Source organism: Drosophila guanche, unplaced genomic scaffold (genome assembly GCF_900245975.1).
Source record: "Drosophila guanche unplaced genomic scaffold, DGUA_6, whole genome shotgun sequence".
NCBI classification, from domain to species: Eukaryota; Metazoa; Arthropoda; class Insecta; order Diptera; family Drosophilidae; genus Drosophila; species Drosophila guanche.
In genome coordinates this window covers 18,783,748-18,808,373 of record NW_022995743.1, presented here as the reverse complement: position 1 = coordinate 18,808,373, position 24,626 = coordinate 18,783,748, and the positions used below count along the sequence as shown (strand labels likewise).

Here is a 24,626-nt window from a genome sequence, read left to right as displayed (position 1 = left end):
TGAGTAGGTGCGCCATCGATGTGGCTGGGCCTTCACCGGGGCGATCCGGTGGTTCGATGGTTGTGCACCCTGGAAAGTGGGTATCGAGTAGGATGTGTAGGGACTCCTTGCTGGACTTGGTCCATGCACCATCTGTACTCTTGATGTATACCACAGAGGTATACGTTTTCGAGAGGATCTTGCGCAGCCTTGCGGCTTCTGCCGTTTCTTCGATTTCGGTACAGAATTTTGGCCAGGAGGCTCTTTTCGCTCTCGTAGTTTCTTTTTTGTAAAGGGCAAGGCTGGTCTTGTAGTCTGCCCATAGATCGACCTCGTTGCTGTTTTTGGCTCTATTAAAATTAGCTCTGCAGCTTTTACGTTGGACTTCAATGGTCTTCGACCACCAGGGGGGTTTATTCTTCCCTCTCGGTTTTATGGGGGGACACGCGGCCTTAAAGGCTTTATTACATGCCTCCGTGAATCTATTTACAAGACTGTTAAGTTCGTCTTGTGTATCAGGGCATGTTGATCCTGTTGGGGGAAGAATTTTTTCCAGGGTTTTAGAATTTGCCTCCCAGTTGGCTTTCCTGGGGTTTATATAACTATCAGCTATTGGGCATTCGAGAGATATTATCGTCTCTATGTACCTATGGTCGGAGAAGGAGTGCTCTTCTAGGACTCTCCAGCCCTTGATAAGGCCTAGTATGCTATGGGACACTAGGGTGAGGTCTATGACCTCCTGTCGGTTCTTTATACTGAAGGTGGGGTCATTTCCCTGATTACAGAGAACCAGATTCGAGTTTAGGATGAAGCTGAAAAGTGACTCACCCCTTACATTTATGTCCGAGCTTCCCCATTGGGTATTGTGGCGTCCACCACTGTATTGTCGGCGTCCGACTTGCCGGAGCTTTCGTTCAGGCACATTGCCTCGAACTCCAGCATCAGCTCCGACTCTAGGGATTCACCTTCTTGGGCCAACTCTAGCTCGTTGTCGGGTGCCTCGATCTCCGAGGCAACATCCTGCTCGACTGGGTTGTCAACAGGACGCACCCCGGCCGCTGCATCCGACTTGTACACCTTTACGGTGACAGAGCCGAACCCAAAGTTGAGCTCATTTTTGGCTGCCTCTATCGGGGCCAGAGACTTTTTGTTCAGCACGACCACGGCTTGCTTTGTGGGTCGCTTAAACTTTGACCACCTTCCAGTCCGCTGTTGGAAGGTTTGGGTTGCATCACTGCAACATTAGCAGGATGCGTTCTGGCTCTCTTATGGAGGCCGGCACCCAAATTCTCGCCCTCGGGCTGCTGGGCACTTCGCTCCAGTCGACTGCTGCTAGTTTAGCGCCTGGGTAAACTTCGCCTACTTGCGCTACCGCTGCTTTATACAGCTGAACGGAGCGCTCATCTTCACAGGCTATAATTTTCGTGTTGCCCTGGAACCATCCCTCGAAGCAGCGGTCGGCCAGTGCCGCTTCCACGCACTTCCACAGGTTCCTCAGGATTCTTCCGTCCCCGCTGCCTTTGTAGACGACGCCTATCAGCGTCCTCTCTTTGCCAATCTGCGCAAAGGACACATTTGGCAATATCCTGGATCGCTTTGCAGCTGGTCCAGACGTCTCTTGCGAGCGCTGCCTTTTTGGTTGCTGCGGCGGTCTATGAGGTTCCAGAGTAAAGTTCGGAAGCACTTCCGAGGCCCACTTTACTTTCTTCAGCCAGTCCTCTGAGGGGTGGAGGAGTATGCGCCCTGCACTCCTCTTTTCGGCATACGATGGCCCAACCTCCCCCTCTACTTTGCCATAAGGTCGGGCATCCGAAATGTTGCTTAGCTGCCTTTCCAAGGCGTCGGTATTGGGGGGTGCTGTGCCACCCACCCCAGGATTGGAGTGGGGCCCCGACGGGCTCGCACCCTCGCTTTCAACCGAGCAGGTCTTTCCTGCTATCGAGCGGGTTAGGCCAGGCCTTTGGGCCGCTGCCTTTCCCTGCTTGGGATTGCTCCCTTCAGACGTTTGGGGAGTGTCTGTCTCATTTTTTTTATTTTTTTTTTTATCTTTATTATTATTATTATTTTTATACATTCTGATCCCACGAGATGCAGAGAAGGGGAATGGTCAGCCCAGGCAGAGATCCACGTTGCCCGGGTAAGGCATCATTAGAACGGGGGGCTGCCATTTCCCTGAGCTCTCCGTTCACGACTGGGCTAGTTTTTATACCGGGCCCCCAGCCAGACTGATTCTCTCGGCCCGGGTCGAATGACACCTTAGTCTGTCCCGGTTTGAGGTAGGTGGGTGTGTGGGATGTGGGTAGGTGTTGTGTGGGGAGGGGAAGTGTGTGAGCTACTTATACGAGGCGGCACCACAAGCGCATCGTCAGTGTTGCTACGAACATCCGCTGGCTGTCCGGGGCTGCTTATTTCTGTACTTTCCCTGAGAGTCTGTGTCAACTGTGTTGACATTCTTTGGGATGCCCGGACGGACAGACAGACATGGCTCAATCGAATCGGCTATTGATGCTGATCAAGAATATATATACTTTATGGGGTCGGAAACGTTTCCTTCTGTGTGTTACATGCTTGCACAAATACAATATACCCTTTTACTCTTCAAGTACCGGGTTTAAAAACTAAATCTTTCAGGAAAAGTTGGTTTGGTTCCTAAAGGAAAAAGAAACTTCGATTTTGCCGAGTTGTGTTATTTATGGTTGTATTTGAAAATAGTCGCTAAAATATCACATAAGAACGTGCAAATAAAGAACATCCCAGATGGATGGTGGAATAACTAGAACATTGTTGTAGATGTAGCAGATGTAGTCCTGAGTGCCGGGTATAAAAGTTGTGACGCGTAAAAAGCGTCTCACACGTCCCTTCTCGTTTCATTTGAAATCCCACTATTTTCCATGATGCGTACTCTTCCTCCCTAGATCAGAGCTCTGCACCCATACAATGTGTTCGGAGCAGCAGCAAATACATAATTATTAAGATCAGCAGCTCGCCTTGTTTATGTTCATACTCTCTGTATAATCTCTTATACAAATTTACTCTGGTCGCGATCATGGTGAAATTACTAACAAGGTGACGTCGTCAGCTGAGTGGAGGAGCACCAGCTTATTCACCACGCTCTCTCAGCTCTCAGAGAGGCAAGCGCTAGAGAGAGATAGCAAACGTTTTACGTTCTGCACTATTCGCTTTTATTGTTTCTGCTGACAGCAAAGTAAAGATTTGGAGGGGCATAACAAAAAATATTTTGGAGACATGTCTAAAAAATAATTATTTGAAAAAAAAATCAATACATACACATCCAAAATAGAATAGAAGTTGCATGCATATTTCATTGTCTTCCGTTTACGCCTTCATTCATAAACAATGAAGAAAAAGAAGAAGACAATGAAAAAGTCGTGCGATACACAACCTCTTTCGTCAACGTTTGGCAAACGACTGACAAGCTGGTGCTCCTCGAATAAGGACTGTGGTGACTCCGTCATCTTTTTACTAATTTCACCATGGTCGCGCTCATCGCTCCCTCTCACAGTGCATAGAAGCGCAAGCATATGTATGCTCCCTCCGTACTGCTTATATTGCAGTGCTTTGACCTTTTCTTGTCCCAGTCTAAAATAATGTCGATCGCCGCGCATCTCCGAGCAGTCCAATTAATTTTTTACTTTCTATGTCCATCGCGAACCCGTTACTTTAATCGAGCTCTAAACTATTGTACACTTTAACAAACCGAATCGTAGTTCACGGCCACGCCCCTTTCAATTGTATTAAATCTTCGAATAATAAACGAAAATAATAAAAACTAAATACGGATAATAAATATCGTAAATGTGGATTCAGAGTCGCCGAAAATCTCGGCAGCTTCCAACACAATGCGTTTTTAAATAATAATTAAATATTTATTAATTAGACTAACAATTATTAAAACAAAATTATTTGTTTAAATTTTATGTATAGATATTCAATTTCGTTTCTCAAGAAAAAACACTTCTCCATCTAATATTTGATTCCATTCTCATGTAGAATGCAAAAAGGCAAGGCGGGGCGAGCAAGGTGCTGCTCAACTGGTTGAGCTGATATACATAAATATGTCGGCCACTTCATTTCCATCCATGTTTTGAATAAATTCATTCCAAACAGATTGAGATTTCTCAATAGACTCCGCTTACATAGATTAATTAAACGGACCTAAACGAAACCCTATTCTAACATATTTTGTTGTTGTTCTTTTTTTGTATTTTATTTTATTTTTATTGTATCCTTTTTTGCCGTTTCATGGGCTCAAGCTCGTTGAGAAGCACTGTGGTCATTTATCTTTCAACTACAACGGCATTGTGGCCATTTTATTGAGACTTTACTCTCTGTTTGCTAGGTACCCTCTCGGAATATAAAACAGATCTATATTTGTCGAGCTGCTAGCAACATACCAACGATAACCAAAAAATACTATCGGCTGATTTTCTATATTTAATCGGCCAGTTTTTTTGTCGATCTGAGTACTGCCTGGCGTACAGCCGCTAGAAAGTAGTTTGTGCGCGACAACATTTCTTATCGGTTCCATACGAATATCATCCCTGATTTTTCTAGCGGCTTCTTTTACAAATATTTTTACAAACGGTTCCGGACCTCCAAAATTTCATCGATGGAGCTATTGCAACCGGTACTGCTTGTGGAGGGGGTCAATTTTAATTCATGGGACACCAATACCATGGGGGAAAGATTGTTGCTAGTGCTTTAGCAGTTTATTCATCATTAAGACTTAATGTAGCAAACAAAAATTGTTAGTGTACATGTTACCTTTAATATTTTAATTTTACTTAAAGAATCGGTCAGCTGTACGAATAATTTATGTGCAAAAAAAAGGTCTTTTTTGAGTAAGTTAATTTTAATATGGATATCATAGAAGAAAATTAAAAACTTGTTTCATAAACATATAGAAGATATGTTAATCTTTGATACAAAATAACTTTTTCTGTTTACTTTGTTCGTACGCCAAGTTATAAGTGTTCAAACTAGGGTGATGATGGTGTACGAATAACATGTGTGCTTACTGTAGGTTTGCGTGTTTGGTTGAGTTAGCAACCCACTAAGCTGCAAACTAAAGGCAAACTATAACACTGGTGAGGCGCTTAGCTTAGCTTATTTTACGAAATTGTGCCTAAACTCGCTAATGATAAGCAATAATCCGAGTAACAATAAATACTACGACGAGGGTCACAAAGGCCCTTATTTGGTATACGTCGAGCTATCAAAACTGTTGGTAAAATTGGGACTTCACGATATAGAGGAGGTCGCGCGGATAGGGCAGGTGCAAGATTGCATGTGGGTCGGCCGACAGTGCAATCAAGGTTGTTGAAAACAGTATGGGTATGCTCCTCGAATTTTGCGACACTTCGTGCAAAAGGCGGGCCTAATTTTTAGGCTTCCTGGTCACCCCTCCACCTCGGGGGAATGGTTACCCACCGACAGGGTCAAACTCTGGTTTAGAGGAGAGCAGCTGTCCAAGGAAATCAAGTTCCCATACGCCAAGGTATTAGTGAAAACGTTCGTTCAGTTTAGCCAATGCTTGCAACTGCAAGGGTAACCACTCGGCTACGCACCCGCAATGAGAGGCTAGAGGAAAAGCGTATGCAACTCAAAAAAGCATGACGCTGGAAAACCTATCACGGGCTGAGGTAAAGGCTAGGTATCCGACACTCTTTGGTAGATTTTCACCGAACTTTGAGGACCCAGGGGAGTTTCCCCGACCCACTTGGCAAAATGGCACCCTCACCGAACACCAGAACAACAACACAGAGGCAGCTAGGGAAATTCATTAAAGGGCATTAAAAAGGTGTTCGAGCTTGCGGAGTCCCTAGACTACCCTTCGGTCGTGGGAGGAGATTTCAGCGCCAAGTCTTCCATCTGGGGAAATCAAGGAAACTTTTCCAGTGACCGCAAGGGACGCAGCATCGAGAATGCTACCCGTCAGGCGGGTTTTATCAGCCTTAACGACGGCTCTCCAGCTTTCTCCGGGAACCCTTCCCAGTTTTCAGTTCTTGATCTCACCTTCTCCAATCACAGGAACGGTAGAATTGAATTGCAAGCCCTTAAATCCAAAATAACCAACAGCAACCACTTCCCAATCGTCATAACAGTCGAAAGTTTAGACTACAGTTTCAAGAAAAGAAAGTGCTGCACAATAGAATAAATTGTATTCTTGGAGCAAGCAGCTTTACTAATCTGCAAGAGCACAACGATAAGGTCAAATCCCTGACCAGGAAGAACACAGTTACCATTCCCAGTAACAACAAGTATATTGCCAAAAAATTGTGGAACGAGGGTATAGAGAGACTATTTCGCGTGAGAAATGCGTGCAGGCAAATATACTATTACACTAAAAAATTTGAGGACGCCAGACGCAACCTGCAAAATGAGATTACAAATTTCAGAAGGTCAAACTTCTCAAAGTTCATAGAAGAGGTTTCCTATTCGCCCTCCATGTGGAGCAGAGTAAAGAACCTATCGAAATACGGACAAGTCAAAAACGTAGGGAACACATGGACAGACGAAAATGACAAGGGCTTTCTAAGAATGGTCAAATACATCACCTCCACTGCAAACAGTAGACCCCCAGAGAATACTCCACCTCTGATTGGCCCAGGTGACCCTGAACCTTTGGACATGGGGGAATTTCTGTCCTTCCTGAAATCCAGGAACCCAAATTCGGCGAGAGGCCCAGATGGCATTTCGTTCAGGATGCTGCAGCAACTTCCTGTGGCGAAAAAGCATAACATCTTTGAAATTATAAACAGGGTATGGCTCAGTGGCGTCATCCTAGAATTCTGGCGTAGAATTAAGGTGGTACCAATTCCCAAGAAAAAGGCGGACCCCGCTTCCTTCCAAACTACAGACATATTTACCTAATAGACACCTTCTTTAAGTCTATAGAGGGGTTGATAAAGTTTCCGGTCAGATCCAACGCCTTCAGGAGGAACAGGTCCACGGCGCTCTGCATCAACGACCTGATCCACGAGGTCCTGGCTCAGAAGGCGAGAGGGAATCAGGCCGTAGCGGACTGTCTTGACCTACAAAGGGCATGTGACTGCGTAAGAGTGGACACGCTAGAGCAGAAGATGAATGTCATGCAGTTCGAGCCGAATCACACTGCCTGGATTGCCAGCTTCCCAAGCAGTCGTCTACTCATCAAGGCAAGATTGAGGTTCAGATGAACAGGGGAGTTAGTCAGGGCAGCTGTCTCAGTCCAACTTTGTTCAGCTTGTACACCGCAGAACTGCACGAGATAGACGATGGCAACTTTTTACTATTTCAGTGCGCGGACGATTTCTTTATTATTTGCTTCCATAAAGAGATTTCCATTGCTAAACGTGTGCTCTTAGGCAAAATAGACAGCTTTGAGGCAAGATGCAACAGGCTTAACCTAGCTTTCAACCCAGACAAATCCTAAGTGATTCACTTCAGCATTCGAAGAACCGAGCTGAACATTGAGCACCAAGGAATCGAGATTAGGCAAGTAGATCAGATCAAAAACCTAGGCAGAAAAATTTCAGAGAACAACTCAGTCTCAGCGCACGTCGTGCAGGCCATTTCGGAGTCAAACAGAAACTGTGCCTAAGACTACTCAGTGGGTGCCATTACGGTATCAGCCCAAAGAGAGGGCTCATAGTTTACAAGGCCTTTCTCAGAAGTACTCTAGAATTCGCTTGCTCGTCTTTCAGCAACTTGTCCAAATACAAATCGAGAGTTCGTTGATATTCTGGAGAGAATTGAGGTCTTTGATTTTGAATTAGGGCAGACTTCGACTTTTTTAAGACCAGGCGGGCATATTAGTCCTTATAGGGAAAAAAGGGCACTCCTGACAAGGGGAGGCTTCGAGACCTACTTCACTGATGGCTCAGTAGCAAACAGACACTCTAGCGCAGCTTTCCTACACGACAGCTCAGGATCATCAGCTCATCGGGGCTCTAATACTGGTAAGGAGCATTCAGGGTAATTTTATCGCTTGTAAAATCAGGGAAAATATCAACCGTCAAGCCCAATACTTAAAGAAGGTAGAAATCCATTTCATACCCGGACATGCCAACATCCCTCAGAACACGGCAGTAGACACAGCAGCCAAAGAAGCACACAGACTCTGGGAAAATACACAGTCGTTAAATGGAATCTTAAAGATGCCATATGTAAGAACCCCGAATACTAAACGAATAGGAGAGAGAGTATGCCGAGTTTGCCAGCGTTAAATGCAGAGGATACTGATCACTTTTTCGCTCTACCTCAACAAAACAATGGTTCCTTAATAGAAATAAGCTAAAAGGATCAATACTATTGAATTTCAATAGACTTCTTAGGCAGTGCATTTTATAGGCACAAAATGCATGTAGTCGCAAGTAACATTTGTGATACTTGCGATACTATCGGTAACGCATCGCATATAATTTTTAATTGTACCAAGTACAACACAACAAAACAAAACCCATCACTAAGGAAATATAATAATATATATCAATTATTCAAAAAGGAACAAATTAGCACGTACCAAGCATTAATCGAGTTAATCGACAAAATTGCAATAAAACTGTAACAAGTTACATTTCTCGACGAGGCGATTTCCTCCTTGTAAAGGCGGGCGGGTAGAGCGGTAACATAAAACCTCAAAATACAAAATAATAATATATAAATAATTATAAAGTTGGTACCTCGTTTTTTTGTTTCTGGTCTCTCAAACCTACCAGATGGTAGATAGTCAAAGATATGCATTGTTTAATGTCTCAACATTTACGGGAATGCCCTTTTTCAAACGTAAATAGTTGGTAATAGTTGATATTTGTTTCTACAAAACTATCGTGTGTTTAATTATATTCCATCCTCAACTGCCTAAAAGCGGTTTCTATTGTTGCCATTAAATTCCATAAATATTGTAAAAGTATGGGGAAAGTTGAAGGTAAAGTAAATATGTTATATGTATATAAATATGTATTATATTATATTATTATTATAACTGTAAATACTCTAAGATCGACGCTCAAAACGGGCAAAACGCCAAAAGCCAGCAAGATTTGCCTCGCCTACAGAGTCATCTTTAGCAAGTCCTGCAACCAACATAGAGCCAACTCCCACCCCTTGTCAAGACACTCTTAAATCTTTGCCACTGTTGGAAAATTCTGCAAAAAGAGAAGCCCAGACTCGCAATGTAAATATCCAATTTGTAAACATACGCACAAGACCGGCGAGCACAAGAAAACCAGCGCAGGCCTCAACGTCGCCCAGCAATGCAATGAAAAAGATTAAACGTCGACGAAACAGCGATACTTCTAGCGATGAAGAACGTTGGCTGAATGCCATTGAAACTGGGAAGCTAGACGATGTCGACGAAGAGTTAAAAAAGATTAAAGACCCAAAATTAATGACGGCTCGTCAACGAGCTATGTATGAACGGACACAAGATTCGGATACTAATATGATTGGATTTGTTGAAGAACTAATTGCACTTCCCAGTGGATATAAGGAAAAGGAAAAACCTCAGACAGCGGAAGAAATCGAAAAAGCAGCTCTAAAGTCGCAAAAACGTAAGCAACAGGCGGACGAGCGTCGCGAAAAAGATAAACAAAAAACAATGGATCGCTTGCTGAAAAAACAGGAGAGCAGTAAACAACGTTCAGGCGCTCGTAGCAAACAAGCACAAAAGCCTTCACACCCAAAGCTTACCTATATGAATACTATTGAAGGTGCCTACATCTTGTTACCTCCAGGTCATGAGTTTCCGATGGAAGCGAAAGTGTCACGGCCTTCACCACCAGCTCACTTTTGTTACATTAGTGACTGCGGAAATCGTAAGGCGTACTCGTGCTCCAAAACCAATGTTCCCCTATGCAGTCTAGTTTGTTACCGTAAGCACATAACAGCCACAATATTGCAACAAAATAATCCTAACCGTATAGTTTAAATGTTTTCATGCGCTTGTTTTTATTGATTTAATAAAAAAATATTTATAATTTCTTGTTGCTCAGTTTCAGTACGTTGCAAGTATTGGTATTCGCGCTTCAACCGCTCTAATTTGACTGTCTGCTCCATAATCTTGCTCTGACAGACTTGTTGCTCAGCTTGACGATGCTGCGACATTGTTTTAAGTTGGTTTTGTGTCCCAATTGCACGCAGCTTTTCCACCTCGACATCTTTGGCAAATGTTTTTGATATTTTATAGAAGTCATGGATCAAACTCTTGAAATGTTGAAGATTTCTTGAATACTCCAGACACTCATGTCTCAGCTCTATTTTTTGAGTGGCAATACTGGGATCCTGAACTCGCAGCCTGTAGATATCGTCTATAAACAATCCAAATTTTTTCAATTCCTCCATTTCGACTCTAATATGATATACATATTTACAAAAACAATTGATTTTATCTTAGGTATACCACAACATTTTCTGTTTTGGCAAGCCTTCGTTGTCATTGACAACGAACAATGATACAATTTTAGTTTTAGTCGTTGCCAAGGGATACACGAATTGAGTTGTACCAAAGACAATATACATAAAAGCAAGATAATTAATGCCAAACGATTTTTTTTGCACACGAATTTTCGCCTGGCTCTAGGCCCTTGAAATTTTATGCGGAATCCAGAGAGATCAAGTTCTAGTGTTAGCCTCTCTCATAATTTCAGCGGCAATCTACAAATATTTTAGATCTGCTTTCATGCATAGGTTTTTTTTACAGTGTAGACCTTTTGGAAGCCGGTTTCCCCCAATACTAAAAACACCTCATTAAGTATATTCTTTCTATGAATGCTATTTGTTTAAATTATAGCATATATGTAGCCGATATAAATATATTAAGTATTAATATAAGGAAAATATTTCATAATAAATGCATTATTCAACGTGCGTCATGTCAATACTCTTATTTTGTTGAAGCCCGTAGTAGTTCTGGGTCATTAATGAAAGAACGAACAACAAAAAAAACTATTCACTCAATTGAAAGAACCGAATAAGTTCATCTCAATCGTTCTTTTTTGTTCGTACCAAAATGAACTAACAAAAAAGAACAATTAACTAATAGAACACATTAAAAGATCTAAAAGAACGATTTAGTTCCCTGAATTAAAATGAACGAACGAACTTGTTCAGTCAAATAAACGATGTTTACCCAACACTCGAGATAATTTTAATTTGGGGGTCTATAGATACATATGGCCATTCTCTACAATATTGAGTTTTTAGTTTTTTCTTATCTTAAAAATTGTGGGTATAGTAGATTTTCGCACTTTGTGGAAGGGGAGGGGCAAAATTTTGAAATACACTGTTATTGTGATATCACAGTAAGTCTGGAGAAAATTTTCGTTGGCTCTAGATCTTATATTGTCTAAGAACTAGCCGACAAACAAGACGGACAGACAGACATGGCTATATCGACTCGGCTATTGATACTGCAAATAAAGCAAAGCCCTACTTGATAAAAAAAAAAAACAAATTTAAATCGTGATTACACTTGATACACAAAACGACCTCATCGAATATTAAATTTGTTCTACATCTGTCATCAATATCTACATCAGATGGACAGACAGAGAGACAGATAAGACTCGACTATTGATGCTGATCAAGAATATACCTTGTGGGGTCGGAAACGCTTCCGTCTGTGTGTTACATTTTTCCACCACAAATAAAATGTTACCCTACTCACTCTTCGAGTACCGGGTATAATAAGGACTTGTATTTTCATGCACACAGCTTAAACAAAATATACTGACGTTTTATTGGGTATAAAAGTATTACAGACCTCCAATAAAAATTTTTGTACACTGAACTCGATTAGTAACGAGAAGGGAAGTGTGAGACGCTTCTTACGCATCACAGCTCTTATACCCGGTACCACTAAGCAAACAACTCATGGAGGCGTCAAACTGACTTAAAACTGGCTGCATAAAGAGTGTAGGGGATTGGCTCCGAGTGTATTCGGCTCTAGGTGCCAATGCCGGCTGAGAGTTTTTGGTGTTTGGCTCTCTTGAGCATTGAAAACAAAACGACTCGCCAAAAAAAAGTTTTCTTTTTTTTTCGAAGAAAGCCAAGTCAATTGTCGGTATTTATTTTTTGTATACATATTTAGATGTTTATAACCGTTTATCCCTTTTGTCCTAACTGTATTTAAGAAATATATGAGCATAGAGAGGATACACAAAATCTATTTATTTTTTTGGGGCAAGCTTCTTCATAAAGTCTCAAGTTTGAAGGAAGGCTATGTGAGCTCAGGAGCAACACAAAAATGCCAAACGTCTCAGGCGCTAAAAATGAAAACGCACGCATTGCCATCATGTACATATGTATGTGTCACCGCAAACATGAAATTACGAATCAGACTTGAAAAGAAAAAACAAACTTTATCAGCCGAAGGCATTGGCAGCAAGAGCCGGAGGCACTGGGAGCCAATCCCTTATACTCATTATGCAGCAGTTTGACGACTCTATGAGTTTTTTGCTTAGTGGTAATATATGTAATATGTAATATATGGAATGTGTCTTCGGAAAAAAGTTCAAAGACTTAAACAAGGAAAAGAAATCGATGGTCATCCAGGCATTTTCCAGGCATCCAAATAAGACACAGAAGCAAACGTTTCCGATCCCATAAAGTGTATATATTCTTGATCAGCATCAATAGCCGAGTCGATAGAGCCATGTCTGTAAGTCCGTCCGGCCGTCCGTCAGATATCATAAGAGACAAAGCAATCAAGTGTTTGCATCCAAACGTCTGTATGCTCAAACTGTTACAAGTGAGTGTATTTCAAAAATGAAAACCACCAACTTGCACACCCCCAAAGGGCGAAAATCTCCAACAGCCACACTGAATCAGCATATGATCCTTTTTTTAAGGGCCAAGCTCTCTTTGATGGTATTTACAAGTCCAGCGACGGGCTAAAACGTTTGGATATATTTTAGCCAACATAGCCTAAAAGCACTAAGCAAACACCATATAGAGGGTTCAAATTACTGAAAAACCTGCTGCCTAATCATTATAGTGGATTGGCTCCCAGTGCCTTCGGCTCTGGGTGAGAGAGCCTTCGGCTGAGAGAGTTTGGCGTTGGCTCTCTTGAGCATTGAACGCAAAGCGACTCTCGCAAAAAAAAAAGTTTTGTTTTTTGTCTTTTCAAGTCTGATTCGTAACTTCATGTGTGCGGTGACACATACATACATGATGGCAGTGCGTGTATCTATTCTCGACTTCATATGCGTTTTCATTTTTAGCGCCTGAGACGTTTTTGTGTTGCTTCTGAGCTCACATACCCTTCCTTCAAACTTGAGACTTTATGAAGCAGCTGTCCCCAAAACAAAAAAAAACCTTAATGTTATGTATCCTCTCTATGTTCATATATTTCTTAAATACAGTTAGAAGGAAAGGGATAAACGGTTATAAACATCTAAATACATATGTATACAAATAATTGATAACGGCAATTGACTTGACCTCTCTGCTCGAGGGAAATATAATACGACGCATCCAGCTTGGAATATATGTATAGTAACATATACATATTGCCCTACACCCACATACGCATTAAGTATACGTTAAGCACTTGACATATTCATAACCACACCCACACCTATACACGTTATGCATATGCCCAGCACTCACCCTTACACCCATGTATTCGCATCTAAATGAAATAAGATAAACATATAAGAAGATACCCCAACACCTGAATAAACAACGCATGATTCTCTGAGAGATTCCATCAGCCCTGACTTGTTGAGCCGCGTAAACTTTACGATTCCCATTAGGCCCACTAGAAACTATATTCCTTTGTTCCTTCCACTGTGCAGATCGAATTATGCCTTGCACGAACCCTTTAGGGTCTTATGCTCGGATTATAATTCCCTCTATCACATTATATCCTCGACTAACTCCCTTCCTCTTCTTAAATCTCTTATACTAGCCTACCCCTCCCGTATTTAGTTTCATATTAGCTTTGTCTTGTTTCTGACTTTGATAGTTTTGCTTGCTTAGCTATACTTGCTCTAGTTTAGTTGTGTTTAGTTCTAATTTTCTTCGAATATTACCCTAACATCTATCTTTCCTGCATGCTCGCGACCGGTTCGAATGCACTCTCTGGAATGCAATAAAACGTCGCTGACCAATACGCTATCAGCTGATTCCCACACTCCACACTATGACTAATTCAGAATCAGTCCCACACTCCAAGAGAAGGGAGAACTCTTGTAAAAAAGTGAGTTCTCAAGATGAAAGCTGACACCAATCACCAGCTGCGGCTGCCTGTTTCATCCAAGCCGACGCATCTCCCAAGCCTCCCACACTTAGGCCAACGCATCGCCTATCAGCCGCTCTCACCAAACAACGCCTCTCGCAACTGAAGCTCCGCCTTTTTCAGCCGAAGCCATCATCACTCACTCCCCAAGAAGACGAATATCAGCCGAAGCCGAAAGCTTAAGAAGATAAGCTTTAAGCACTAACCAAATAGTATAGTATATACTATATATACTATATATATACTATACTATACTATTACTATATACTATTTACTATATTTATATAGTATAGTATAGTATATACTATTTGGTTAGTGCTTTAAGCTTCCCAACAGAGGTCCCGAGATCAATAACTCGAGAACAAGAAGACAGTTCCGTTTGAAACTTTCTTACATTCAGTTGGGGAATTATCATCATATCCTATGTTCTATTATATAAGTTCGGTTGAATAAAATATCTTTTTAAAAACCTACTTTTGAACTCGGTAATTCTTATTGTATGTATGTATATATGTACATATGTACAGTTGCGGCGAAAATAATAGCACCGCGTGGTACAACAGTTATTATTGTTTAAAAAATGTGTTCCACTCAACATTTTTTGCACTTTGCAGTAATATAAAGTAGGTTGAGATGTCTCCTATCTAAGAGAAGTGTCCTTACTCTTACAATTTTGGAGGCTCTCAAATATTTAGGCAATTCTTCAAAAATGAAGCGAAATTAAACGACAACAAAAATAGCACCAAAAGTTTTTTTTATATCAACTTTTATTTTTAATTTTTGATATATTATGATTTTAATTGATAGTCGATGGCTTACGTCGTTTGTTAACAAAATATTAGTTGTTATGACGTCGAAAAGGGAAGTCTTAGGGAAGAAAAAAGCCAAAGGATTTAAGCTGTAACTCCCAAAGAAGAAAGCTATCCTTATGTGAGGTAAATAGTATGTTCATCATCGTAAATGATTCGTAATGCTTTAAAACATATTACCAACAAAAAAATCGTGAAAGAATTGGCGCAATATCCACTTTTCGGTGGAAAATTCTGGTTTCTGAGAGCAAGAGAGGTCCTTTTAAGACGACCACAGAGCTTAAAATGAATCTTAAAAAATTTTCAAAGGTAAGGAAAGCTATATTTAGCTTAAAAGAATATAAATTAAGTTTTTGAAGTCGGAGAAAAGTTCCAGTTTCGCAAAGAACCCATGGGCAAAGTGAATACAAGGTAGAAAAAACACTGGAGTTGGCCCAAATAAATATGGATATAGATCCTGTAAACCAGACGGAAATAATTTTTTTTATTGCAAAAACTTTAGATCTTATGTAAAACGACTACCAAATAAAACGAGAAGGGACGTGTGAGACGCTTCTTATGCGTCACAACTTTTATACCCGGCACTCAGTACTACATCTGCACCTTAGCGGTGTTTTGTCAAATATTACATTTTTTCTTCATCTGTCATCTACATCTACAACACTTCTCACACCAACACGCTCCTTTAGCTCTCCCCCCTTCCCTAGACCCACACACTGCAGACTCGCGGCAGAGGCCGAAGCAGAGTATGAATGAGAGAATGTGAAAAAAACATCAAAAGCTGCGGGACGGGGTGGGTTTTGCCGCTGCAAATAAATTTCTTCATTGTGGCTATAATAATGATCCAATCGGATACCAATTTGGGATCTAGATAGATATGGTCAGTTCCGGAATGGCGTTTTTAGTTTTCTTTTATCTTCAAAATTGTAGATTTTGGAGGTTTTTGCCCTTTTGCGGGGGCGGAAGGGGTCGTGGCTCATTTTTGAAATACACTTGTAACAGCGTGAGCATACAGAAGTCTGGTTGCAAAATTTGGTGGCTCTAGCTCTTATAGTCTCTGAGTACTAGGCGCGCATTAGGACGGACAGACGGACGGGCAGACATACATGGCTCAATCGACTCGGCGATTGGTGCTGATCAAGAATATATATACTTTATGGGGTCGGAAACGTTTCCTTCTGTGCGTTACATACAACCGTTATTCCCCACAAATACAATATACCCTATTTACTCTTCGAGTACCGGGTATAAAAACAAAATTTTGTTTTTGCGAGTCGCTTTGCGTTCAATGCTCAAGAGAGCCAAACACCAAACTCTCTCCCCTATAATCGTTATGCAGCCAGTTTTGAGTCAGTTTGACGCCTCTATGTGTTGTTTGCTTAGTGCTAAAAGCCTGCTGACCACTTTTAAGCGCCAGACATATTACTAAGCATATGATGTTAGCAAGAGAGCATGCCAATTGGACATCCCTATAATGGAGGAAAATTTTAATGTCAGATGAGTAAAAAGTGTTTTATTTACTGAAAAGGGATCTCGATCATACTTAAGACGTCCAAGGAACACCAGTACACCAAAGAAAACCATTAAAAATAAACGGTTTAATTTCATGGTATGGGCCTGATTCTTTTACTATGGAGTAGGTTCAATATATTGAATAAAAACTATCAAGGATCAGCACGTGTGCGTGGATATCATGGAGACTGTTATGCTACCGTTTGCAAAATATGAAATGCCACTAGTATGGGTATTTTAACCGGTAAATAATCCAAGCATGAAAGCAAATGAACGGTTTGGGGCCAACACTGAACGTATTAGTGTGGCCTGCACAGACGCCTGACATGAAACCCATCGAAAATCTATGGTCCGACTTCCAGAAGGTAGTTGCTGCTTCCAAGCCAACCACTGTCGGATCACTTTGAGAACAAATTTAAGAGTCCTGGTCCAAGGCTCCCCAAAAGCTATGCAGCTGTTATTGACAAACTAGAACACTGAACTAAATGCTAAATATATATTTAGAATTAATAGTTAACAACTAAGAAATTAGTAACGTGTTGGTCATTTTTTAAATTTTAAATCCATTTTTCAAAAGTGGTGGTATTATTTGTTTCGCCTAATTTTACAAGTTTCCCTAACGTTTCTTAAATAACTTAAAAACCTAAGTAAAAATAAGATTTTTGAGTTATTCCCCAGATTTGTAGGAGTCTTCTCTTTCTAAAAATGTGCTTTAAAGTGTCCTTTAAGTCAAATACGTGAGTTGTGCAACTATTTGAAAATTGCTTGTGCTGGTGGTGCTATTATTTTATTCACAGCTGAATGTGTATTTATGTACATATGTATGATGCATACATATTTAGTTATGCTCTATTAAGCCATATCTAAAAGGATATTGACTCTCATTTTAATATTATGTTTTCATAAACAGTTTCAAATGTGGTTTTTATTAAAAAATATATTAATTCCCAACACGGCCGATCTCTTTATAGATATACATACACGTATTGGGGATAGAAGTCAGAAATAAGATTTGAACTGGTAGCTATGCAAAGCAATACAAAGCTAAAATAAATGAAAACCTATGCATGTCATGTAGGGTTGTTCCGCTTGTTGGATCGCAATCGCGCAAGTCCAGTCCGCTCTTCCTCCTCGTCGCTTGTATACTGATGCATGCTAGTCCCGCTGACACCACCCACGCGTACAGATGACGTGGCCTGCATTAAATCTTGGTCGGGAGCGTTTCGATTCTCGTATAGCAACACTTGTAGTGTTTCTTCGTAAATACGTGCCTCAGGAAATTCCACTTTAGTATGTTTTCGATCAGTTGCATAAACTATAGAGGTACAACACACTTCGGCAACCTTTTTCCCGTGCCCGTAAAAGGACCAGCAACATATTTCACTTGGACCTATAACATCTTTGATGAACAATATACGTTCGTTGAAACGCAAGGAGAGCTTGTCAAAAAGTTCAATATTTTTTAATAAATTATCATCGGATGTGCTTGTGTATGAATACTTGTTGTTTTGTCGCTGCACCACTAATATTACAGCTGGTTTTGAAGACGCGCTAATGAGAAGTTGCTCCTCTTTTTGTGAAGTTATCAATGGAATGCGGCAAATAGGTTTTGGCTCAATATGTGCATGTAGTGCCCGTTCACATGACATGGCAAGCTCGGTAATGCAGTAGTATTTTGATTCTGCATGTAGCTCAGCTATTTCTTTGTTAGTTTCGGGTAATGGGACACTGCCATCGCGCAAAAAGTTGAGTATGATTCCGAAGTGATTTCCACAGCGATCTATTAATATCCAACCTGAAATTTTTCATATATTACTGAATGATTTCAGTGCATGCACATTAAATACCTTCCGAATCAGTTAACACCTCCATGCGACCACTAAACATAGCGCTTAGCATTGTATCATTATGTTTTGTCAGTGTTCCAATTGTAGTATAATACAAGCGACCCCCAACATTTAGCTTCACATACTGAGATGAATGACCTTTTAACAACACTTTTTGATCACCGGACATGACTTCAGACTGCTTGTCATGCAGCACAAGTTGGTGGCAACTTCCCACAGGCTCCAAAATCACTTTGTCTTGTAAAGCAGGTCCTAGGAGGTCTTCAATACAGCCAGCTATTTCTTTTGCACCTATGACGCCAACGCCCTTTTGTTTGGTGCTTTTGCAAACGCTATCTCTTGCGTTGCTTACGCCCGCACAATCCTCAGTCGCTAAGGGATCAATTTTGACGAATGTATTATCAACGACGAAAAAATTAAGTCAAATTATGTTACAGCAGTTTGCCAAACTAAATTATGTATACATCTAAAAACGGACAGTAAACAAAATTATATATCGATATCAATATTGATTCCGATACTTTCCATCCGTTCTTTCATCTAAAGCCTAGTACTCAGATCGAAACAAAAAGGGGCCGCTAAAAAAATCAGGGATGATATTCGTATGGAACCGATAAGACATTTTTGTGCGCACAAGTTACTTTCTAGCGACTTTGCACCAGGCAGTACTCAGATCGACAAAAAACAGGCCGAACAAATCTAGAATGTCAGACGATAGTATTTTCTGGTATCGATAGTATTTGTGTGGTATTGGTAGTATTTGTTTGGTATTCGTTAGTATGTTGCTAGAACAATTTTTGTTCGTTCGGCAAACAACTTTTTTTTGAATTCAACATTTTTAGTAAAATTTGTACCTGGTCAATGCGGACTCATCGTCTGCGACCAACCAATTTCGCTTTAGCGATTAAATTAAAAAATAAAGGATGTTGCTAGAAGCTCGAAAAATAAAGATCTGTTTTAATTTTCAAGAGGGTTCCTAACAAACAGAGAGTATAATCTCAATCAAATGGAGGCAACAATGGAAGTTGAAAAATAATTGACCACCGTGCTTCTAAACAAGCTTCAGGCCATCAAACGGCAAAAACGGAAACAATTATTATAGATTAATGAGATTATGAGAAAATGCACGGTATCGTTTCATGGGTTTCCATAAATGTACATATATTTATATGAGTTATAATACTCAAATGTATAGACCTCCTCCGATCATGCAAGAGCCGACAATCCTACTAAAAGCAATCTTCTGCATGGATCAATTAGCTTCATATTGGCAAGACACAGACATGGCTGGGCTGTTAACCAAATGTTTGAAGTTGCTTTCCTTTTGGGACCAAGTACTGCTCCACAGGGTCGAGCAGCACAGGTGACAACAAAGCTGCCAGAGAAGTTTAACTGTAAGGAAGGGCACACTCTGCGGCTAGCAATATATATTTCACTGTTTGATAGTAAACGTGTCTTCGGATCTGAGTATTTGAGGCTAAAAGCCTAGTACTCAGATCGAAAAACAGGGCCGCTAGAAAAATCAGGGATGATATTCGAATGGAACCGATAAGAAATGTTGTCGCGCACAAACTACTTTCTAGCGGCTGTACGAAAGGAAGTACTCAGATCGAAAAAATGACCAATCGACATATATAGATCTGTTTTATATTCCGAGAGGGTACCTAGCAAACAGACAGTAAAGTCTCAATAAAATGGAGCCAACAATGCCGTTGAAGTTGAAAGATAAATGACCACCGTGCTTCTCAACGAGCAAGCTGTCTCAAGTTTGAAGGAAGGATATGTGAGCTCTGAAGCAACACAAAAGATCCAAACGTCTCAAGCGCTCAAACTGAAAACGCATAAGAAGTCGAGAATAGATACACGCATTGCCATCATGTACATATGTTTGTGTCACCGCACACATGATTTTACGAATCAGACTTGAAAAGAAAATAGAAAAATTTGTATTATGCTTTTTATTTTTTTCCGACTTTTTACGCGTTTTCAACTTTCAACCAATGAAAAATTCAAAATTGGTTCCGGCTCTCACGAAAAAATGTCTCTTTTCTGCTGCTTTCTTGCATGCGTGTATGCGTGAATGGGAAGACGGCGGTGCAAGAAACGTTATTTCTGAAAACGACGCGGATAATAAAAAGTTTAAAAAAGCATAGTAATCTAAATAGAAGATTTTTTTTATCTCAGCAAAATGACGTGTTTAAACGAGTTAATTCCGAAAAGCCTACGAGGAGCAACGAAATCCAGCATTTGTGCATTACACAAATTTGTATATGAGAGAGAAGGAGACAGAGGTAGCCGAGGCCGGCTGCGCGAATTTAGTGGATTCGAATACGACGAAAACGACGCCAGATTTTTAGCGAAGCGCAAATACATACAAGCGGAGCTGACGGACCGTGATCTTGTTTCAGTATGTGTGATATTGAGCATAAATCACAATGCAGAAAATATGATGCTACACATATTTCGCAATCGGATGAAGACGCAAACGATGAAGACGAAAACGAAGATCAAGAGAACGACGTGTTTCGCAGTGTTTGCGAGATACGCACGAGTGAGGGAGACAACTATAGTAACATGCACACAAGACGACAAGAAAATAGACGCCGAAGCAACGTACAAAGGGAAAACTACGATGAGCAGGTCGCACCCCGATTTGCTATAAGTTTTCGCGATATTGAAGAGTCTATCCGAATGTTTGACGGCTCTGACCAGATAGCTGTCGAAGAATGGATAGCAGAGTTTGAAGAGCAGGCTGCGTTCATGCGTTGGACAGAAACTTATTTTTGCGAAGAAGTCTTTGAAAGGCATTGCCAAATTATTTGTTTTAAGCGAAAAAAATTTGAACTCATGGGAAACATTGAAGTTTGCGCTGTTGAATGAGTTTCAGTCGAAGGTAAATAGCAAACAGATACACATGCAACTCAACGAGAGTAAACGACGACCGAAAGAGACTGTTCTGGAATATTTTTATCGCATGAGAGGTATTGCTGCAAGAGGAAATGTTTAAGACGACGCACTTATGCAATACGTGATTAACGGTGTCGACGAGATGGCATTAAATAAATCTATTTTATATGGTGCGAAAAAGATGTCTGATTTTAAGGACAAATTAAAAGATTATGAGAAAATAAACGAGAAAATAAAAAAGAGTGAGAAGACGGGAAGAGATAAGAAGATGAGGTTGGACAAAATTATACCCAGACTGGCAAAAAAGACGTCGTGTGTTACAACTGCGGAGAGAAGGGTCATGTATCTAGCAGTTGCTCGAGCAAAGAGAAGGGGAAAAAGTGCTTCAAGTGCAATCAGTTTGGGCACATTTCAAAGAATTGCAAGGAGAAAAGTGAGAAGGCAAACGAAGAAAAACAAAACTTGCGTGTAATTTTGAATAGAGCGGAATTGACATCCAAAGAAGTTTCGATTAAAAATATGAAATGTATGGCACTATTTGACACTGGCAGTAAATTCAATATTTTGCGCGAAGACTTTTACGACGAACTGTGTATGCCAAAATTAAAGAACTGCAGAGTGCGCTTGGTCGGTTTCGGAAGTGAAAGCAAGGCTGACAATATCAAGCCGATTGGTCAAGTAGAACATAGCATACGTATTGACGACGAAGAATATGTTTTGACATTTTATGTTGTTGCTGCTAAGTTCATGGATATTAAGCTGATAATCGGGGAAGAGCTTTGTTTGCACGCAGAAGTATCATTTAATCGCCATGGAGTAAAAGTTAATAAAATGCCAAATGAAAATAACGAAGATGCGTATGACGAAGCGTCCATAATGAAAATCGACGTAGCGGTGGACAATTCTGAACTGAATATAAACGAAGCGATAAACGAGATTACACGAAAAGAAGTTCGCGAAATAGTAACGACGTATAAACCGGAAAAATCAAAAACAACAAACATTGAAATGAAAATAATTCTTAAAGACGAAACGCCAATTTTCTCGCGGCCGCGGCGGTTTGCTATGACTGAAACACGTATCATAGAAGACCAGGTTGATGAATGGCTGCAGAATGAGGTAATTGAAGAATCAGAATCCGAGTTCACGAGTCCGGTTGTACTAGTAAAAAAGAATGACGGCAAGCAACGTCTATGTATTGACTTCAGACGCATCAATAAAGTCATCGAAAAAGATCATTTCCCATTGCCGTTGATAGATGACNAAGAATTGCAAGGAGAAAAGTGAGAAGGCAAACGAAGAAAAACAAAACTTGCGTGTAATTTTGAATAGAGCGGAATTGACATCCAAAGAAGTTTCGATTAAAAATATGAAATGTATGGCACTATTTGACACTGGCAGTAAATTCAATATTTTGCGCGAAGACTTTTATGACGAACGGTGTATGCCAAAATTAAAGAACTGCAGAGTGCGCTTCGTCGGTTTCGGAAGTGAAAGCAAGGCTGACAATATCAAGCCGATTGGTCAAGTAGAACATAGCATACGTATTGACGACGAAGAATATGTTTTGACATTTTATGTTGTTGCTGCTAAGTTCATGGATATTAAGTTGATAATCGGGGAAGAGCTTTGTTTGCACGCAGAAGTATCATTTAATCGCCATGGAGTAAAACTTATTAAAATGCCAAATGAAAATAACGAAGATGCATATGACGAAGCGTCCATAATGAAAATCGACGTAGCGGTGGACAATTCTGAACTGAATATAAACGAAGCGATAAACGAGATTACACGAAAAGAAGTTCGCGAAATAGTAACGACGTATAAACCGGAAAAATCAAAAACAACAAACATTGAAATGAAAATAATTCTTAAAGACGAAATGCTCGACGTGGTGATTTCCACCTTGTAAAGGCGGGCGGCCAAAAAATCCCCCTCTACCCAAGGATAGAGCGGTAACATAAAACCTCAAAAAGACGAAACGCCAATTTTCTCGCGGCCGCGGAGGTTTGCTATGACTGAAACACGTATCATAGAAGACCAGGTTGATGAATGGCTGCAGAATGAGGTAATTGAAGAATCAGAATCCGAGGTCACGAGTCCGGTTGTACTAGTAAAAAAGAATGACGGCAAGCAACTTATTTATTCAATCACTTATTAACCTTTACTTATAAACAATAAACATAAACCCCCACATATATGTTAGACAAGATGGCCTAATTTGGCCTGCTGCCCAAAAAACTATTACTGGGCACATTATGTTTGCAAGGGAGCATGCCAATTGGACATCCCTATCATGGAGGAAAATTTCAATGTCAGATGAGTAAAAAGTATTTTATTTACTGATATTTAAGACGTCCAGTACACCAATCAAATCAATCAGAAACCCAATCAAAATAAAAGGTTTAATTTCATGATATGGGCCTTCTTCTCTTACTATGGAGTAGGTTCAATATATTGAATAAAAACCATAAAGGATCAGCACGTGTGCGTGGATATCATGGAGACTGTAATGCTACCGTTTGCAGAATATGAAATGTCACTAGAATGGGTCGTTCAACCGGTAAATAACCCAAGCATGAAAGCAAAGGACGGTTCGGGGCCAACTCTGAACATGTAAGAGTGTCCTGCACAGTCCCCTGACATGAAACCCATCGAAAATTTGAGGTCCGCCATCCAAAAGGCAGTTGCTGCTTCCAACCCAACCACTGTAGGATCAGTTTGAGAACAAATTTAAGAGTCCTGGTCCAAAGCTCCCCAAAAGCTATGCCTGGACTTAGTGGAATCCATGCCTAGACGCTGCACAGCTGTTACTGCCAAAATAGAACACTGAACTAAATACAAAATGATAAATATATATTAAGAATTTATAGTTCCAAAGTGTTAACTAAGAAATTCATTACTTGTTCGTCATTTTTTTAATTTTAAATCAATTTTTTCTAAGTGGTCAAACACTCCCCGAGTTAAGACGTGCCTAAAAATTAACGCGGAAGCTGAGCTGGCGCTAAATCTACTATTAACAGTTATTCGATTTACAAAACAAAAGCGAACCAAACAGTGGTTGCTGATAAGCAATAACAAAGTGTTGTTGTTATCATGAACGACGACGAAGACGACACAACGGTTTGGAACTGGCAGAGAGTAAAATTGAAGTCAAAGGCAGTCAAGAGACAAAACCAAGTCTCTCCTATTCTACTAAAGAAAAAAATCGCTCTGAACTTAGCACCCAGCACCAGCTCCAATCAATATGCCCTCCTAAGCGACAGCACGCCAAATAACGGAAATGAAGATGAAAACGAAGCACTGGACATGATAACTGAAGATAACTTA

The 24,626-nt window shown here is 40.5% G+C and overlaps 3 protein-coding genes across 3 annotated transcripts; 1 reads left to right on the top strand and 2 right to left on the bottom strand.

Annotated features, from left to right (window-relative positions):
• The first annotated feature begins 8,780 nt into the window (after positions 1–8,780).
• On the top strand, positions 8,781–10,024 carry LOC117590960 (INO80 complex subunit B). The gene is made up of 2 exons (XM_034284015.1): positions 8,781–8,908; positions 8,982–10,024. The coding sequence occupies exons 1-2, from the start codon at positions 8,893–8,895 to the stop codon at positions 9,908–9,910; spliced, it is 945 nt and encodes a 314-aa protein (XP_034139906.1). The 5' UTR covers positions 8,781–8,892; the 3' UTR covers positions 9,911–10,024.
• LOC117590967 (intraflagellar transport protein 20 homolog) lies at positions 9,927–10,415 on the bottom strand. The gene has a single exon (XM_034284028.1). The coding sequence runs from the start codon at positions 10,321–10,323 to the stop codon at positions 9,931–9,933; it is 393 nt and encodes a 130-aa protein (XP_034139919.1). The 5' UTR covers positions 10,324–10,415; the 3' UTR covers positions 9,927–9,930.
• A 7,032-nt stretch (positions 10,416–17,447) lies between these two features.
• Positions 17,448–18,852, bottom strand: LOC117588970 (BTB/POZ domain-containing adapter for CUL3-mediated RhoA degradation protein 3). The gene is made up of 2 exons (XM_034280561.1): positions 18,390–18,852; positions 17,448–18,337 (listed from the first exon to the last, which is right to left on the bottom strand). Exons 1-2 carry the CDS (start codon positions 18,556–18,558, stop codon positions 17,613–17,615), a joined length of 894 nt encoding a protein of 297 aa, XP_034136452.1. The 5' UTR covers positions 18,559–18,852; the 3' UTR covers positions 17,448–17,612.
• Positions 18,853–24,626: the final 5,774 nt, after the last annotated feature.

Bases quoted from the DNA above. Each gene is read 5' to 3' on its own strand.
- LOC117590967 (XM_034284028.1), bottom strand. From the start codon at position 10,323: ATGGAGGAATTGAAAAAATTTGGATTGTTTATAGACGATATCTACAGG.
- LOC117588970 (XM_034280561.1), bottom strand. From the start codon at position 18,558: ATGTCCGGTGATCAAAAAGTGTTGTTAAAAGGTCATTCATCTCAGTAT. The intron at 18,338-18,389 runs GTATTTAATGTG...GAAAAATTTCAG, and splicing joins GGTGTTAACTGATTCGGAAG to GTTGGATATTAATAGATCGC.